At 39.5% G+C, this 19,585-nt stretch overlaps 1 protein-coding gene across 5 annotated transcripts in view; it reads right to left on the bottom strand.

Annotated features, from left to right (window-relative positions):
• The window catches only part of tat (tyrosine aminotransferase), a 65,177-nt gene that overhangs the window by 2,151 nt on the left and 43,441 nt on the right, over positions 1-19,585 (bottom strand). For all 5 annotated transcript variants that reach the window (XM_061927883.2, XM_061927887.2, XM_061927884.1 and 2 more), the window contains 3 exons: positions 13,990-14,142; positions 13,789-13,917; positions 3,843-3,926 (listed from right to left, as the gene is read on the bottom strand). In XM_061927883.2, the coding sequence (XP_061783867.1) occupies positions 3,843-3,926; positions 13,789-13,917; positions 13,990-14,142 (366 nt within the window). The remainder of the gene's footprint in view (positions 1-3,842; positions 3,927-13,788; positions 13,918-13,989; positions 14,143-19,585) is intronic.

The following is a 19,585-nucleotide window of genomic DNA, read 5'->3' on the forward strand; positions in this document are numbered from 1 at the left end:
TACTTGTGCAAAGTTTGGCCGACAGTTAACATTTAAATGTCCTCCTATAAACACACAAGGTTGGTCTTTTCTTGTATTTTAGTCAAGTAATTTTACTGCGTTAGCCCAAAGGGCCACATTATACACATAGGCACACATGAACACATGATTTGACTTTGAAATGTGCTAATGACACTTGACGTCATTACCTTCAACAAAAACTATAAACTCTCCCACTCCGTCAAAAACATTCTTTGTTCATCCTTATATTTTTACTTGCAATTTTCTCGCCAAAATTGCGATTCAATTTTACATTTTTATATTTTATACATAAAAATGCATAAAACTGCGAACATAACGAGTGATTATGTTATGATCATGTTACTTTTAGACTGTCTCAAGGTGCCACACATTATCACAATATGCAATAATCGACTTAAAATGATTTTACTTTATGCAGACTCAGAGCTTTTTTCTACATCATGCTCTTAAAAAAACAAACTATACAGTGTTTATAATGTAATGCAGGGGTGTCAAACTCATTTTAGCTGAGGGGCCGCATGGAAGGACTATTAAAATCATGGCATTAAAACAAAAAAAATAAAGACAACTTCAGATTGTTTTCTTTGTCTTACTTTGGCCAAAAATAGAACAAAAACATTCTGAAAATATAACAATAAAAATATAGAAAAAACCGGCAGCAGTAAAGTTTAGATCCATGAAGGAAAGAAGAAAGTGATTTAATGTTTATAACTGAATACATTTACAAATGCATAAAAATTTGTTTTCTTTTGTATTATTTTTTCAATGAATTAAGTAATGTTTATGGCAACCTTTTTCCAAAACACAATATAGAATGTGAGATATAACAGAATAATGCATACATTTATCATTTGTTTTACAGTTGCAAAAAAGTGAGACCCCAAAAATGTACTGTGGGACCCCATTTTTATGACTTGATGGGGTCCATGGGACCCCATTTTCAAAATTCTTAGCGCCAACTAGGGATGATGTTTGATAAGAAATTATCGAGTTCGAGCCTATTATCGAATCCTATTATCGAATCCTATTATCGAACCGATTCCTTATCGATTCTCTTATCAAGTCCAGATAGGTTGTTGTATATGGAAAAAAACACACAATATTTGGTTTAACCTAAAGCTCACTTTTATTATATAAGAAAAAAATAAAATACAAAAAATAAATAAATATTGACTGTTACCCCCCTAAAAAAATAAAATAGAATAAATAAATATTGACTGTTGTTACCCAAAGTATATTAAGTGGGATTTTTCAGAAAAACAAATATATACAGTAACACAAAAACAACCTGTCTCTGTGATCACTATAGGTGTATAAATAATAATATAGTGTTAAATAAAATCAGTCCCTTGGGCACAAAACTTAAAATAATACAGCTCTCCAAAAAGTGCACTTCTGCTGCTATTTGACATAACTGTTTGTTATGATGCTTTGACATTGTTGCACTTTATTTCTTTATTGAAAGAAAATTCTATGAAGAGAAAAGTTGTTTGCAAATGTGGTTACAATGCTAAAAAATGAAAAGTTAAAGCTAAAAAAAGAAATACACTTTATTGAGTTAACATTATTTCTTTATAGGGGAAAGATGTGATGTTATGAGCTAGGCTAGGGAATAAAACAACTACACTACCTAGCATGCAACGGGAGTGACGAGCATGCGCCCCGAAAAGTGTTGCATGTCGCCACCCGGCAGCTAAGAATGAGGTTATGAGCACGCTGTGAAAGTAAACGTCAAGAACTCAGCCAACACACCTCGTCTGTATTATTTATAATTAGACAGACAACACATATACAGTGTGATTTTGTTTTGTTTACAAGGAAAGAAAAACAAAAGTTAAAAAAGGGAGATCATGTCATATATGTTTTATATATATGTATGTGCTACGGTTGCTTTAAGAACGTTGCGACAGCTGCCGTAAAGGAGGTGTGTTGCTAGCCTGGTTGCTATGTTTCCGGTTGGTCGTAAAAGTGTTCGTCATGTGTTTGTACCCTGCTCAAATCTCTCAGTAAAGTTATTCATTGGATTATACCTTTTGTTTTGAACTTTATTACACCTTGGAACGCTTTTTCCGGTCCATTGTTTTTCCTGCTTTCCCTATCTGCGCCTAATGACTGAGCTACGTGACGTAATTTCTTGTGATGTCTCACGGGGCATTTCTGGTCGGGACGGGATTCGTTCCGAGGGATTCGAATAAAGAACCAACTCTTTTTCTTTACTGTAGTGGTCTCGATAACGGGTACCGGTTCTCAAAAAGGGATTCGAGTCCGAGGACTCGGTTCTTTTCTTATCGAACAACCGGGAAAACCGGTTTCGAGTATCATCCCTAGCACCAACACTGATGGAGTACTGGTGCGTGCAAAACAGCAGCAGGCAGCTGTGGCCTGCGGGCCGGTTTTAATACTAATCAAATATCATCCCGAGGGCCATAGATCATTAATTCGCAGGCCGGATCTGACTTTGACACATATGATGTAATGTAATCATAATCTATAATAATAATAATAAAGTAACCGTTGAAAAGCATATAAACTAGTATTTCTTATTACTGTATAATTGTTCACATTGCATTTGAAGGTAAATAAAGTATTCATCCTAAATAAATTAACAAACAAAATAACAAAATGGACTCTCATATTTGCAAGTAAAAATATAACTTAAATAAATATTGAACATCTTAAAATGCTTTTTTTCCCCCAGTTGGACAGACCTGTTTTTGTTTGTTTTTATTGCTATCACATGATCAAAATTCTTGCTTGTCCGTCTGTGTTGATGGGCATATATTGCCTATCCCATTTGAAGCTGAAATATTCCCACAAGGGTACATTTGGCTTTATAATCTTATTTTTGTTACTCCTAATTTGGGTTACTTTGCAGCACTTTACACAGGTGAGTGTAGAGAGGCTGCCTGTGCTTCGTGTGTGTGTAAGGCTGCGCCCACCAAAACAAATATTGTGAATGAGTGAAAAAATGCCTCCCTGCGTTCAGTTAATTATACAGTTGAAACATGATGCAAAGAGTGAAATGTCTTTCTCCTTGTTTGAAGCGAAAGACAAAAAAATCGATGTCGATTTGTAAGAGCCGCATGAAACCGGCAAAGATCTGCATCCGTACTCGGAGCGAGCAGCTACACAACAGCTAAGCACACAACAGCACACATGTGTCCTTCGTTGAACAAAATTGCAGTCTAAAACAACACATTTGTCAAAACAGGTATCAAATATTTACAGTTGCATATTACTTACACATACAAAGTGTCAGAGGCAGAAGCGTATTGGAAAGTATCCAGTAACAAAGGTGTCCGCATCATTCAATGGGTTTAACTTTATGAATTATTGTGACCAAGCGGTGTCCGCAAAAACAATTATCACTCCACTTCAATTTAAAGACAGCATAAGTCTGTCATACGGTTAGTATTTTTTATACATTGTTCTCTTGAGTAATTTCACTTGATCAAACCTTTTCTAAAAATCCACACAACAAAATAATACAAGTACAGTATGTATGATTCCTTCTGATATCATTTTGAATTAATATCGGTATTAGCTCCAATATCTGTATTGCATGGGAAGTGAAAAGTTATATCAGTATGTACAAAAACCAGTATGTACGAGGGTTCGTGTTGATATTGTATCGGTATCGGCCAATACTCATGATTCTATGACTCAGTCACTCATAGTCAATGTTTTACTTTCCATACGATACTGAGTCTATCGTATGGAAAGTAAAACAGGTGTAATTAAAGACTTTGTTTGATATAAGCACTTTCGAATTAGAAGAAAAATTTAAACAGAAAGTGCAAGTGATCGTGAGTGGTACTGACCATCAAGTACATGGCCCCTGAGGGCATGATGGGGTTCAAGCCGGGCACTGTGGACAGCTCGTTAAAACAAATCTCAGCGTTGGACTGTGGAGGAAAAGGGGAAGAAGATCATGTCAGCGAGATACATAGATATATTATATTTAATGTATCTGACATTTGTGTCCCTAGGAAATAAAATAAACAGTAAATACATGAAAAAAATTTGAAGAGTTGATTACATATTTAACTAGAAGAGGCAATTCCTGAAGGATTTGCGTGTGAATGCTGAAGTAGAACTGAAATCCTGGAATTTTTTTTAGAATTGTTGAAGTAGAGCACACAATTCCCAAACAGGCTGAATATTTTGAGGTTGGAACGGTTTGAATCAGATGAAAAATGTGGGTGTTGTGGAACTTTCCAGAATGCCCAATAGATTTCATTGGGAATTTCTCAAAAATGAAGGAATTTCGGGAAAAGCGGGAATTAAAAAAAAAAAAAGGTAAAAAACTTTAATGTCTGAATGAGTTGAAATGTGTTGGAATTTTTCAAATCGGTCGAGAAATGTTGAAGTAGTAACATGTTGAATTGAAAAATGGTATTACGGAATTCCGGGAATTTCGGGAAAACCGGGAATTTTTCCAGTTAAAAAAACTGCTTCGTTTTTTGTCCTGATTAAGAGGAATGTTTGGACAGTGGAAAGGTTGAAGTGGGTTTAAAAATGTGGAAGGAGTAGTCGCCAAAAAAAGGGTGGAAACAGGGCTTTGGAAAATCAGGAATTCTGAAAAATCCTGGAATTTTTTGGAACTTGGAAAAAGACTAGTTAAATGTCCAAGATGATGGAATGTGTTGACGGTAGAATGGTTTGAATTGGTTAAAGGGTGGAAACAGGGCTTTGGAAAACCAGGAATTCTGGAAAATCCTGGAATTTTTTTTAACTTGGAAAAAGAGTAGTTTAAATCAGTGGTCCCCAACCTTTTTGTAGCTGCGGACCGGTCAACGCTTGAAAATGTGTCCAACGGACCGGGGGTGGGGGCGGGAGGCGGGGGTGTTATGGCATTTTAATTTTTTAATTTTTTTTTTGTCATAAAGAAATGCAATCATGTGTGCTTACAGACTGTATCCCTGCAGACTGTATTGATCCATATTAATATATAATGTATATATTGTGTTTTTTATGTTGATTTAATAAAAAATAAAAACGTTTTATTTTATTTTACTTTTATTTTTTTAATTTCTTGTGCGGCCCGGTACCAATCGGTCCACGGACCAGTACCGGGCCGTGGCCCGGTGGTTGGGGACCACTGGTTTAAATGTCCAAGATCAGGGGTCTCAAACACGCTGCCCGCGGGCCAATATGCGGCCCGCGAGACGTTATTTTGCGGCCCCCACCTCAATATGAAAGTTTAATGAATGTCGCTTGACAGCGTTGAAGTGTGTGGTATGTGGTTCTCGACAATATTGGTGGGTCACTGCCATGAGTGTCCTCTATAACCTAGCATCACGCAGTCTTTTACTCCATACATACAGCGTGCCGGCTCAGCCACAAGTTGTAGGCATCAACTAGCTAATGTTGTGTCGTTCGCGAACGATTCGTTCGAACGAACGTACTGAACCGAATCACTTCATTAGCTGATTCGTTCTTTTCTCAGTTCAGTTGAGCTCCGCCGCGACCATGCCGGTAGGAGTGAAACTGGCGCATTCTGTGACTCACTGAACCCTCGACGTCGGCGAATGACGCAGCCAGCTACTCATCATGGGGGCGGGGGGAGGGACTGAGCGAACCAGGGCCGGCCCGTGGCATAGGCCGTATAGGCAAATGCTAAGGGCGCCGTCCATCAGTGGGCGCCACGCCAGTTCCACAAATGTTGGAGAAAAAAAAAAAAAAAGAAAAAAAAAGTTGGTACTATTATTTCTAAATACAAAAAATAATCCCACGTTAATTAAAATGCAAAGTTAAGCCTATTTAATAGAAATATTATTTGTTACAACATTACGCCCCCCCCTCCCCCCTCGCACGGTGCGCCCCCTCCCTTCCCGTATCATGACTCTTTTTGGACGTCACTACATCAAAAAATCAACACAAGATGTCAAAACGACCAAAACTGTCAGGTGCCCAGGGAAGAAAAAAGAGAAAAGAAGAGGAGGAGAAACGAGAAAAGACAGAGGTAGCAGGTAGGTAACGTTAGCCTACATGAAATTATTTGTCTGTTACAGAATGTGATAGTAACCTGGCTTTTTAGCATTAAGCTAATGTTACATGATTCGGCAATTGCTAATCAATAAATAGCTAGTTCTGTTTTAACGTCGGGTTAATATTGTGGAGGGGGCTAAATTGTTATGGAAAATAATAATGTAACGTTAGGTAATTACAGTACTCCCACCTTACATTCCTCAGGGACATTTGTATTAGATCTTTTAAGCAGGTGTTTTTTGTTTACATTGTTATTGCCTTCTGGTTAGCTAATGTTTGCCCTGCAGGTAATAGTCACTTTTCCACCCCTTTATATATTAGGTATAGTTGTAAGTAAAAAAAAAAAAAGGTCAAAGACAAAGCTATTCGGTTTCTTGTGAGTATATACACTTCACTGCCGATGTGGGGGGGCGCCACCTAAAATCTTGCCTAGGGCGCCAGATTGGTTAGGGCCGGGCCTGGAGCGAACGATTCGTTCACCACGGATTAACGACATGAATCACTCAGTGAACGACAGAATCAGGACTCGCGAACCTACTGACACAGAGAACTGGCTGTGTCGCGGAGGAGGACGTCACATTGAGGCTCTCGTTCAGTCACTGTGCGCGTCGTTCATTGGGTGCTGAGGGCTTGTGTTGTTCGCGAACTGACACACACCGAGATCTGCCGCTGGGGAAGCGGTTACTGACTGACTCATGATTCGCCGACCTGCACACAGAACTGCTGCTGCAGAAGTGATTCAGGTTCATGTACTGAACTGTGCTGATTGTGGCGCTGTGTCAGTCACTCACTGCCTGGTGTACTGCATGCACAGAGCTGTGTAGGGACTCGCGTTCACCCTATTTGCTGCTTCTCCCGCGAATGTCTGCACTGTAATGTACTACGCACATTTTTTATTGTTTAATTTGCATTGCCTCACACGATGAACACTACATATATTTTTATATGACGCCGGATAATACTCCGGGAGCCATCACTTTTTTGCGTTCGCGATCCCGGTACTTTCCGCCGACCGCCGTGTTGCTGTAGGGAGGAAAAGCGGAACGACACACATTGCGGAAATAACATTATTCTGCGTGCGTCGGCTAAATACAAATATATTCAACAACTCCAAACAAGTCTTTTTCAAAGCCTGCAGTGAAGAGAAAGGTTAGTGATGAGCAAAGACAATTGCAGGAAAAGTGGGAGATGCAATATTTCTTTGTTGCGCACAGGGGCACCCCGATTGATTGATTGATTGATTGAGACTTTTATTAGTAGATTGCACAGTGAAGTACATATTCCGTACAATTGACCACTAAATGGTAACACCCCAATAAGTTTTTACACTTGTTTAAGTCGGGGTCCACATTGATTCATGATACAGATATATACTATCAGATATATACTATCATCATAATACAGCCATCACACAAGTTAATCATCAGAGTGTATAAATTGAATTATTTACATTATTTATAATCCGGGGTGTGGGATGTGGGGGGGTTGGGTTTGGTTGTTATCATCACTTTAGTCATCAACAATTGCATCATCAGAGAAATGGACATTGAAACAGTGTAGGACTGACTTGGTAGGATATGTACAGCAAGTAGTGGACATAGAGAGAGAGGGAGATCAGAAGGCATAAGAAAAAGTATCTACATTTGATTATTTACATTTGATTACTAAAGGGGAACATTATCACCAGACCTATGTAAGCGTCAATATATACCTTGATGTTGCAGAAAAAAGACCATATATTTTTTTAACCGATTTCCGAACTCTAAATGGGTGAATTTTGGCGAATTAAACGCCTTTCTATTATTCGCTCTCGGAGCGATGTCGTCACAACGTGACGTCACATCGGGAAGCAATCCGCCATTTTCTCAAACACCGAGTCAAATCAGCTCTGTTATTTTCCGTTTTTTCTACTGTTTTCCGTACCTTGGAGACATCATGCCTCGTCGGTGTGTTGTCGGAGGGTGTAACAACACGAACAGGGACGGATTCAAGTTGCACCAGTGGCCCAAAGATGCGAAAGTGGCAAGAAATTGGACGTTTGTTCCGCACACTTTACCGACGAAAGCTATGCTACGACAGAGATGGCAAGAATGTGTGGATATCCTGCAGATGCATTTCCAACAATAAAGCAGATGCATTTCCAACGATAAAGTCAAAGAAATCTGCCGCCAGACCCCCATTGAATCTGCCGGAGTGTGTGAGCAATTCAGGGACAAAGGACCTCGGTAGCACGGCAAGCAATGGCGGCAGTTTGTTCCCGCAGACGAGCGAGCTAAACCCCCTGGATGTCTTGGCTCACACCGTCCCTTATGCCACCGAAGATGATCAAGAGAAGAATATCGACCCTAGCTTCCCTGGCCTGCTGACATCAACTCCAAAACTGGACAGATCAGCTTTCAGGAAAAGAGAGCGGATGAGGGTATGTACAGAATATATTAATTGATGAAAATTGGGCTGTCTGCACTCTCAAAGTGCATGTTGTTGTCAATTGTATTTCATATGCTGTAAACCTAGTTCATAGTTGTTAGTTTCCTTTAATGCCAAACAAACACATACCAATCGTTGGTTAGAAGGCGATCGCCGAATTCATCCTCGCTTTCCCCCGTGTCGCTGGCTGTCGTGTTGTTTTCGCTTGCATACGGTTCAAACCGATATGGCTCAATAGCTTCAGTTTCTTCTTCAATTTCGTTTTCGCTACCTGCCTCCACACTACAACCATCCGTTTCAATACATGCGTAATCTGTTGAATCGCTTAAGGCTACAACCATCCGTTTCAATACATGCATAATCTGTTGAATCGCTTAAGCCAATGAAATCCGAGTCTGAATCCGAGCTAATGTCGCTATAGCTTGCTGTTCTATGCGCCATGTTTGTTTGTGTTGGCATCACTATGTGACGTCACAGGAAAATGGACAGGTGTATATAACGATGGTTAAAATCAGGCACTTTGAAGCTTTTTTAGGGATATTGCGTGATGGGTAAAATTTTGAAAAAAACTTCGAAAAATAAAATAAGCCACTGGGAACTGATTTTTAATGGTTTTAACCCTTCTGAAATTGTGATAATGTTCCCCTTTAACAATCCGGGGAGGGTGTTAGTTTAGGGTTGAAGTTGCCTGGAGGTTTTGAAGGAGGATAGAGATGCACTTTCTTTTACGTGTCTTGTTTGCACAGAGAAAGTTGCGGAGCACAAGAAATACAATTTGAAACGTCATTATAAAACTAGACATGCTGAGGAGTATGCAAAATACCAGGTAGATGAGAGAGTGAACCAGGTTGCACATTTTATAACCAGTCTACTGAGGCAACAAGATTTCTTCAAGAAAGCAAGCGAAAAGAGCGATGCAGCAGTCAAAGCTAGCTACATGGTGAGTGAGATGGTTGCTAGGGCGGGAAAGCCATTCAAAGAAGGTGAATTCATTAAAAAGTGCATGTTATATTTTTTTAAAGAAATCTTTTCTTGCGGCCCAGCCTCACCCAGTTTCTGCGTCCAGTGGCCCCCAGGTAAATTGAGTTTGAGACCCCTTTCCAAGATGATGGAATGGGTTGAAGGTGGAATGGTTTGAATTGGTTAAAGGGTGGAAACAGGGCTTTGAAAACCAGAAATTCTGGAAAATCCTGGAATTTTTTTGAACTTGAAAAAAGAGTAGAGTAAATGTCCTAGATGATGGAATGTGTTGAAGGTGGAATGGTTTGAAGTGGTTGAAAAATGTGGAAATGGTGGAAGTTTGAAAATTGGCCAATTCATTTTAAATGGGAATGGGAATTTTTGGAATTTGTCAAGGGAAAGCCTGCGATTCCCGAATAGACTGAACAGTTTGAAGTTGGAACGGTTTGAATTGGATGAAAAATGTGGAAGGTAGAGCATGCCAAAATCTGGAGAAGAAGAAGAAGATGAAGAAAACCATATGTGTGAACGCTTTGGAGCATTCACACAATAAATCAAATTTAAAAGATGAATATAGACTAATAACTTTTACACTGTAAAATATAACATTTGATGTTTGCTTCCAAAAATGCGAATTAAATATAATCATTTAAATGCTTGTAAATGTTTTTTCTTTTTCTTTTTCTTTTTTTCTTTTTCTTTTTTTTTTTAACACATTTGCGTCATGCACCTAAGCAACACTAAATTGGTCCTAGTGTGTGAATGTGAGTGTGAATGTTGTCTGTCTATCTGTGTTGGCCCTGTGATGAGGTGGTGACTTGTCCAGGGTGTACCCCGCCTACCGCCCGAATGCAGCTGGGATAGGCTCCAACACCCCCCGTCACCCCGAGAGGAACAAGCAGTAGAAAATGGATGGATAGATGTTACTTCTTATCACAACTATACTTTTACTTTATTATCTTTAAAAACAACCATTTAGTCTAATTGTGCACTTTATTGGTTTCCCTGTGTTTTGACTCAGTCCTGTTACGGCTCTGAAAAGTAACATTGTCCACAGGAAGTTGGATCATTGAAGAACAACATACATCATGTTGACACTATGACTGGGGTTTAAGTCCTGTTACCTACGTTTTCTTTTCAATATTATTTTTCATACCAAATTTTTGTTGTTGAATTACCGTATTTTTTGTGTGTCCACATGTCATTAACATAGATATCATGTGGTTATATTTTATGAATGTAATAATTCTAGGCTAACAACTCACTCCTGTTACTTTAAGTCCTGTTACTCAAGTCATCTTCATCTTTGAGACCTCCTAGAAAAAAAGACCACAGACGCCATCGTTTTAAGACATTAACCTTTTGACTTTAACTCGATTATCATTATTTTTACTTTGATTTGACTTCAATTTGAATGTAACAACCATTTCTTTCGACTTTATTTATTAATTACAGTTACATTTTATATGCATTTTATTTGAATTTAATATGACTTTGATACAAATCAAATTTTACTTTGATTTGAATTTAATTGGATTTAATATGCATTTAATTTGACTATACTATTAATTTCATTTTATTTTTGTTTAAATTTAATGTGCATTTAATTTAATCTTGATTTTAATTTAGTTGTAATTTCATAATAATTTAATTTGAATTCAGTTCAAATTGACTATGGATTTAATTTGACTTTAATTTGAATTAATTTGTGATTTTAGTTTGAATTTAATATGAAATTATTTGACTTTAATTTGAATTTAATTTGATTTTAGTTGGAGTCTAATAGTCTAATAAATGGTGGTTCTTTGGTCAACATTTTGCATAAACTATGTTATACAGTGCACCTTCAAACCGTTTTCTAACCATCTCTTCAGGATGTTCTGTTTTGTAAACGCTCTTATTTACGTGCCTCCACATCGACTGCATCGTCTCCCTGTCAGCCATGCTGTAATTTTTAGCGCTTCTATATGTAGTCTGCTGACAGATGATAGGTTCAAATTACCTACTAGAAATGGCAACTGTGGATGATGCATGTGCATGTACGAGCCAGTCTGACCCACAACAGAGTCGTGTATAAAGAGAGTATGATGGCCAACTAAACAACAGGCGCCGTGAGTGCTACCAAGGATGTGTCTGCAGTGTCCAGATGCATGCAATTGCTGCCATTTTGACATTAGTTTTTCTGATTAAGCAAACCAAAACAATGCGTCGATATACAGTTCAAAACATACTCTAGCTCATCAACTTAGCATTAGCTCAAAGTTAGTAGCAGTCATGGCGCCTTGTAGTCACGTGAGGGCCATTTGACCAATCATTGAAGAGATCGCGTGAAACCAAGGTGGCCACACTGTCTTCATATATTAGTAGTATATACAACATCAAGAGGATAGAGAAAAAGAAGGAACTTATGGACTACAATGGCGGACTCGCGCAAATCTCTTTGGGTAAATCACTACCATATATGGAGATATCCGCTGATGTAACACTTGGGAAAAACGTCACTGTGAGGAGGCGGGGCCGGCGGACCTGCAGCGAGGCGGGGCGCGCCGGGGCCAGCTCCGAGATGGGCCTCAGGTGCGTAGATCGCCCACCTGGGCGCAGTTATGTAATCACCTCGCAATGTGTAAAAGGGCAGCAGGAGATGCAGGAGAGGCGGAAGGAGCTGGAGAGCCAGTGGTGCACGACGAGCGAACGCGACAAAGAGTGAGACACAGACGACGCCAGGGGCGGCTGAAAAGCGACCGGAAGAGCGAGCAGTTGGAAGAGGAAGAGCTGAAAAGCGACCCGACCTGCACTGAGGTTTACTGAAAATAATAAACAAAGTGACAAAACTGCTCCAGTCATGTCTCTTCTTGGTGGTCCATGGAACCCGGAGGGAAGAAGTTCTCCACAATTGGCGCCCAACATGGCTGGACCACCGGGGGCGGGGGGAAGACGACCCCCTGTGGGCTCTCGTAGGCGTGCTCGCCGAGCTGGCAACAAGCAGCCGCCAACGGCTCGAGGACTCCCGCCAACAGTCTGCAGGTGTTGGCGGACCAGGCGGGGGGGGGCTGCAAATGGCCCCCCATTGGAAAAGAAGAAATAGGAGTTGAAAAAGATTTTGTTGAAGATTTTGTTGAAGATTTCGACGAAGAACAAGAAGAAGAAAGAGAAGAAGAAGAAGACAAAATAGAAGAAGAAGAAGAAAGAGAAGAAGAAGAAGATGGAACAAAAGAACAAGAAGAAGGAGAAGGACAAGAAGAAGGACAAGAAGAACAAGAAGAAGAACAAGAAAAAGAACAAGAAGAAGAAGAACAAAAAGTCAAGGGAGAAGTCAAAGAAAAAGTCGAAGAAGTCAAAGAAAAAGAAGAACAAGTCAAATAACAAATCAAAGAACAATTCAAAGACAAAGAAGCTAAAGTCAAAGAAGAACAAAGGTGAAAATGGAAGAAAAGACCGGGGACACAGGTGGCCGTGGCCGACTTCCTTTCCCGCTCCCTCAAAGGTTGAGGGACAGAGTCCCGGCTTGCGTCTGGCGGTGGAGGTCTGTGAGGAGGTGGGGCCGGCGGACCCGCAGCGAGGCGGGGAGCGCTGGGCCGGCTCCGAGAGGTCTGTGAGGAGGGGTGGCCGGCGGACCTGCAGTGAGGCGGGGACGTGCCGGGGCCGGCTCAGAGATGGGCGTCAGGTGCGTAGATCGCCCACCTGGGCGCAGTTATGTAATCACCTCGCAATGTGTAAAAGGGCAGCAGGAGAGGCGGAAAGAGCTGCAGAGCCAGTGGTGCATGACGAGCGAACGCGACAAAGAGTGAGACACAGACGACGCCGGGGGCGGCTGAAAAGCGACCGGAAGAGCGAGCAGTTGGAAGAGGAAGAGCTGAAAAGCGACCCGACCTGCACTGAGGTTTATTGAAAATAATAAACAAAGTGACAAAACTGCTCCAGTCATGTCTCTCCTTGGTGGTCCATGGAACCCGGAGGGAAGAGGTCCTCCACAGTCACAAATTGGGCCAACTCTAAACTGCTCGTTTAAAGGAAGTATGAAGGGAGGTAAGATCGTTTCATAAATATCTTCGGGATGGCTTCATGGTTTGATGTCAAATGTTTTGGACATATGCAGATCACAAATACACAACAACATGTACCGAATGGTAAAAAAAGTTGGTTTGACATAATAGGTCCCCTTCAAATATGAATTTCCCGGGGTTTGAACTCACGACCTACCGTTAGAAATTAGAAAGTCGGACGGTTTTTCACAGGACACATTTTTGTTGTTGTTTCCGGATGAGGAGATGCTGCTCCATTATTGATTTAAGTAAAGCCTGAATGTCATTCAAAAAGTTAGCTCAATTTTTGACTTGAATTAGTCTTAAAAATGTAATTCTACTAGGTGTGATGGGAATGTCAGCGCACCTTGAGGAATCGAACAGTATCATGGTAGAAGCTTTCAGGTGTGTTGTTGAGGATTCCCTCCAGGGCACCCTGGACGATGGTGCAAGCTCCAAGAATACGTTGGCTCAGTTTGACCAGGCCTTGTCGAATCTGCAGAAGATGCTCCGTTATTAAGATGGATAATGTCATCGGTCACCTGCTTGGTGTTAGAATTTCACCGACCTCAGAGCCAAAGATGTTGTTCCTGTCATTGATGAGGATCCATCCCAACCTCCAACCGGGGACGAGCCAGCGTTTAGCCAAGCCTCCGCACGAAATAATGGGAACATCGCTACTGAGGGACGGCAGGGAAGGGCAGTCGCAACCTGGAAAAACCTGAGAAGAAAACACAAAGTCAAATATTGTCGAGTTAATAATTTGTTGCAGTGCATGAAAACAAAATCAAGTAGGATTTAAAAATAAGGCATACTGTGGAAATGTTTTATCCCAGGTGGACTTCCATTAATGCCTTAGCATTCTGGCTTTTTATTGATAAAATGTCAAAAAATAGCCTAAAAATATAAATCTAATCACTCTAGCATCAATCATTTACTGATACTTCCCTTGGTATCAACACTTCTGATAAATAGATGGATCCGCCCTCCCCTTACGTCTGGCCTCTACACAGAAACAGTTATATTGCTATCTATAATTCTTAATAACTGTTAATATCTGTTAGTAACACGCTTCCATCAACACTTCTTAAACTTTGCGACACTTATTTCTTCTGTTACTTCATGCCAGCTTGGTGGCTTAGCAATTAACTTCTTGTCTGCCTTTTACTGGGTTTGAAACCTCCTCCAGTGATCATAGTACTTTTAGAATATTTACCACAATGGAGGTGATGATTATTAACTTAGGGGAAAGGCTCCACACTGTGTATGAACACAGTCAGTTGCTAGTTGCTAATTTGTGATCAGCATTGAAAGGCATACATCAGCATTTGCCCATTATGAACAAATATTGTTTTTGGAGCATCTCTTGAGTCCGTGGCTTTGGGATCATTTGAACATAAACAAGATGATGTATTTAAACCCTGACAGTCCGATTGTGTTCAAGTACTGATGCAAACAAATAGGAGTTTAAACACAGTGGAAGTAGAATAATGTGTTTTAGGTTCACTAATGTGTCCTCAAAATGACTAGTTTGGAAGTGTGGTTCATACAATGTGGTTTATAGCTTGGCTCTGACCTAATCTCATTTCAAATTTGACAATGATACCACAAATAAGTAGTATAACAAATTATAGAAAAATTGTCCATGCACCATAAAAAAAATTCAAAATCACACCCATTTAAATCCATTACAAAGCATGATGGGAAAAATGCAAAACACTCTCCACACTTATCCATGTTGGCACATTTAGCTGCTTGATGTTTCCGATTGATTACAAAACTTCAAGGAGGTTGTCAGGGAATTAATTAACAAGGTAGAAGTCAAACTTTCAAATACTCTTAATATCCATATATATATATATATATATATATATATATATATATATATATATATATATATACATATATATGTATATATACATATATGTATGTATATATATGTATTGAAATGAGAATGTGTGTCCAAACTTTTGGCCTGTACTGTATATACACACTATATATATATATATATATATATATATATATATATATATATATATATATATATATATATATATATATATATATATATATACATACTATACATACATACATACATACATATATGTATACATATATATATATATATACATATACATATACATATATATATATATATATATATATATATATATATATATATATATATATATATATATATATATATATATATATATATATATATATATATATATATATATATATACATACATATATATATATATATATATATATATATATATATATATATATATATATATATATATATATATATATATATATATATATATATATATATATATTACTTTGCATGTAGTCGGCTTTTGGCCTTAATCCAAAAATGTTTAGCTCACTGCGGGCCCCCAAGTTTAAAGTCTTCACTAACACGATGCTAACAATACTCATCTTTTTGTCATCATTCTTAGCAAAATACAAACAGTGGGTAAAAAAAACAAAAAACAACAACATCGATGTCCTTTTGATGCACTTTTAAAGCTCTGTTGATATATTTTTTATATAAAAATCTAGTAGTTAGGGAATTAACTTATTGAGATCAAATTAAAAAATGCGAAAGTTAAAAGATGTGACAAATCAAAAACAGGCAAAAGTTCTTGTGGTTTGGACAACAAAGCAAAACAGCTGGTTGTCGTTAAAGCTGTGCAGGATCCGAGACATGCACAGGCGCAGGGAACTGCCCCATGTCTGATTGGCCAGATGGACAATAATTCAACACTCCTGCTGGCCTTCTAAATGAGATTTAACAACACTTTTGGTGACTTTTCTCGTTGAAATAAAATGAGTTCACGTATGTTTATATCTGTGAGAACTACTGCATTTTCATCAGACATTATCATTAAGACTGAATGTAACAGTACATAGAGTATGACATTTCTGGTGTGAGACACGGCGAGGTCATAAAAAAGGCTTTGCGGTCGCCCCGGCCCCCAGTTGCATGCAGCGTTGTGTTGAGTGCAAACACATGCAGGCTGAAAAGTGCATAGTCATTCAGCTGCTGTGCAGTGATTAGAGGTTGGCAGTGTGGCTTTTGCAAATGCACCCGACAACCCCGACATTTCCACTTCTACAAATTCCTCCCGTACGTTACAACAAAAAAGCAACGCAAGCAAGAGATTTGTGCAATGGAAGCGACACAAAACCGGTGAAGGTGTGTGTCAAGATCCAACATGTCCGCTGCGTTTAGGAATGGAAGCTAGCATCATTGCAAAAGTGTTTCTAGCAGGGTTTCTTAACCATAGGAACGCCAAAAATATGTTTCTCAGCTGTGGTCCGTATGGGCTGCAGCAGTACTCAGTGGTAATACACTTTTTCACCACCTGTGGCAGTAATTACAATATCAAACAGAAGAAGTCTGGAGCTAAAGTCACTGAGACGTTTCTTAAGCGCAAAAAAGTATGACTAAAGTGGTGAATCTATATTTTCTTTTACACTTACATTTTATTGACAGTTTATTTAAGAAACATGTCTATTTGTTTATATTTGTTATTGATTGAGTTAGAATGATTATTATTTATTTTTGTAATCAGCCTGAGCTAATCCTTAATAATAATAATAATAATAATGATTAACACATGGTTTCATATCATTTGACAAGGTTTATCCTGTTATACTGTGAGTAGGTTAGAAATAATTATTGAATACAATTAAAATCAAGAGTAGAAAAGTTGGGCCCAGAGGTCAAGAGAGGTTAAAGTTAAAGTACCACTGATAGTCACACACACACTAGGTGTGGTGAAATTACTCTCTGCATTTGACCCATCCCCTTGTTCCACCCCCTGTAAGATGAGGGGAGTAGTGAGCAGCAGCAGTGGCCGCGCTCGGGAATCATTTTGGTGATTTAATCCCCAATTCCAACCCTTGATGAGTGCCAAGCAGGGAGGTACTGGGTTCCATTTTTATAGTCTTTGGTATGACTCAGCCGGGGTTTGAACTCAGTGTTGGGACTAACGCGTTACAAAGTACTGTAACGCCGTTAGTTTCGGCGGTAACTAGTAATCTAACGCGTTATTTTTTATATTCAGTAACTCAGTTACCGTTACTACATGATGCGTTACTGCATTATTTTACGTTATTTTTTATGTAGTATCGGCTAGAAACAGAAGATCTGAGTGTGTTTTATTGCAGCGCTGTGGTGTCGTTCTTCTGTGTCACAAGGAAAAAAAGAGGCGTGTTGTGTGGGTGGGGGCGGGGGGTTCTCCCAGACCGTAGTTGAGGGGCGCAGGGGAGACGTACCTCCAGGGCCTATGTACTTCGGGGCTAACAACCTTCACTTTACCCGTGGATCTTTACAGCTGAGGGTGAATGACGAGGCCGGCGGTTTGTTGCAACTTTGTGACTTTATTGGACGCAGCCATCCACCAAGCTAGAGCACCTGCACGCACTCACTGTCGCCGTTCCCTCACCTCTCTCACTGACGTCACTCACCTCACTCACCTCACATGCTGCCCACACACACACACACACACACACACACACACACACACACACACACACACACACACACACACACACACACACACACACACACACACACACATACGCTACTCTCATAACAACTAACAAGACATCATGGTGAAGCCAGAAGTCGAGTTTCTTAACATGGAGACATTCTCAATACTCTTCTTTTGTCGAGCACAAAGAAAATAACATTTTAGTTAAATTTAAGTTGTGTCTTGGATCAAAGATCCTATCTACTTAAAGTTAAAGTTAAAGTGCCATTATGTTGCAGCTATTTAAAATAGTTTTGTCAATTTGTTCTGGACTGAAATAAATTGGCCCTTTGAAACATATCTTTGTCTTTGTGTGTTGTATGTAGACCACATTGCTTAGCAGAGTTCAGTGATGCAAATGCATGTCAAGTTGATCAACACATTGTATTATTCTCCAGTGCAATAAAAGTACTGAAATGAAGGCTAAAAGGGCATAAATGGGAGCCTTAAAAAAAAGAAGAAAAAAAAAAGAAGTAGCTAAATAGTTACTTTTCACAGTAACGCATTACTTTTTGGTGTAAGTAACTGAGTTAGTAACTGTGTTACTTTTGAAATAAAGTAACTAATAACTGTAACTAGTGACTGGTTTTCAGTAACTAACCCAACACTGCTCACGACCTACCGATCTCGGGGCGCACAAGGTTAAGAAACTCTGCCCAAGAGCATGCAGATACAACCTATGTAGCACCAGTAATGGTAAAATGATAAATGGTTATACTTGTATAGCGCTTTTCTACCTTTTTTTTTAAGGAACTCAAAGCGCTTTGAAACTATTTTCACATTCACCCATTCGCACACACATTCACACACTGATGGCGGGAGCTGCCATGCAAGGCGCTAACCAGGACCCATCAGGAGCAAGGGTGAAGTGTCTTGCTCAAGGACACAGCGGACGTGACTAGGATGGTAGAAAGTGAGGATTAAACCATTAGTTAGTCAGATTGCTGGCACGGCCACTCTGCCAACTTCGCCACGCCGTCCCCGCCGTGTAGACAAATGCTGCATCTGTCAGTACACTTCAATAAGTATTCTGTACTTCGCTTTTAGGAGTACAAATGTTGACAGTGTCGAGTTTTCCCAAATTCATTAGTTTTGACGGTGACTTCTCCCTTCCTTGATATCCAAGCAGTGTTTGCTGCATTTGCGAATGCTTTCAACACCCATGTGACGTAGCAATAGTCATTCATGAAGTCATTAAGGTAATCTAACAGAAGCTGAATGGCAAAAATTAGCCCTGGGGCTGAATCAGTTGTGAATCATTAACAATTGAAATTGTTAGTTATATAGGCTAACGAACAATGCCTAATTTAATCTTTGCATTAGGAACCAGATACACGAATTGTCAACTTAAACAGTACTAACACTGTGTGTTGCGGAATGGAAAAGATCAGTCACACCTTTCTATCAGATATATATTTCAGATTTAACTCACTTTTCTCACATTTAGCTAATTTTTATCACATTGAAGTTTGAATGAAATGATTCATCCATCTTCTTCCGCTTATTCAAGGTCAGGTCGCAGGGGGCAGCAGCCTCAGCAGAGAAGCCCAGACTTCCCTCTCCCCAGCCACTTCGTCCAGCTCCTCCCGGGGTATCCCAAGACGTTCACAGGCCAGC

Source organism: Nerophis lumbriciformis, linkage group LG35 (assembly GCF_033978685.3).
Source record: "Nerophis lumbriciformis linkage group LG35, RoL_Nlum_v2.1, whole genome shotgun sequence".
NCBI lineage: Eukaryota > Metazoa > Chordata > Actinopteri > Syngnathiformes > Syngnathidae > Nerophis > Nerophis lumbriciformis.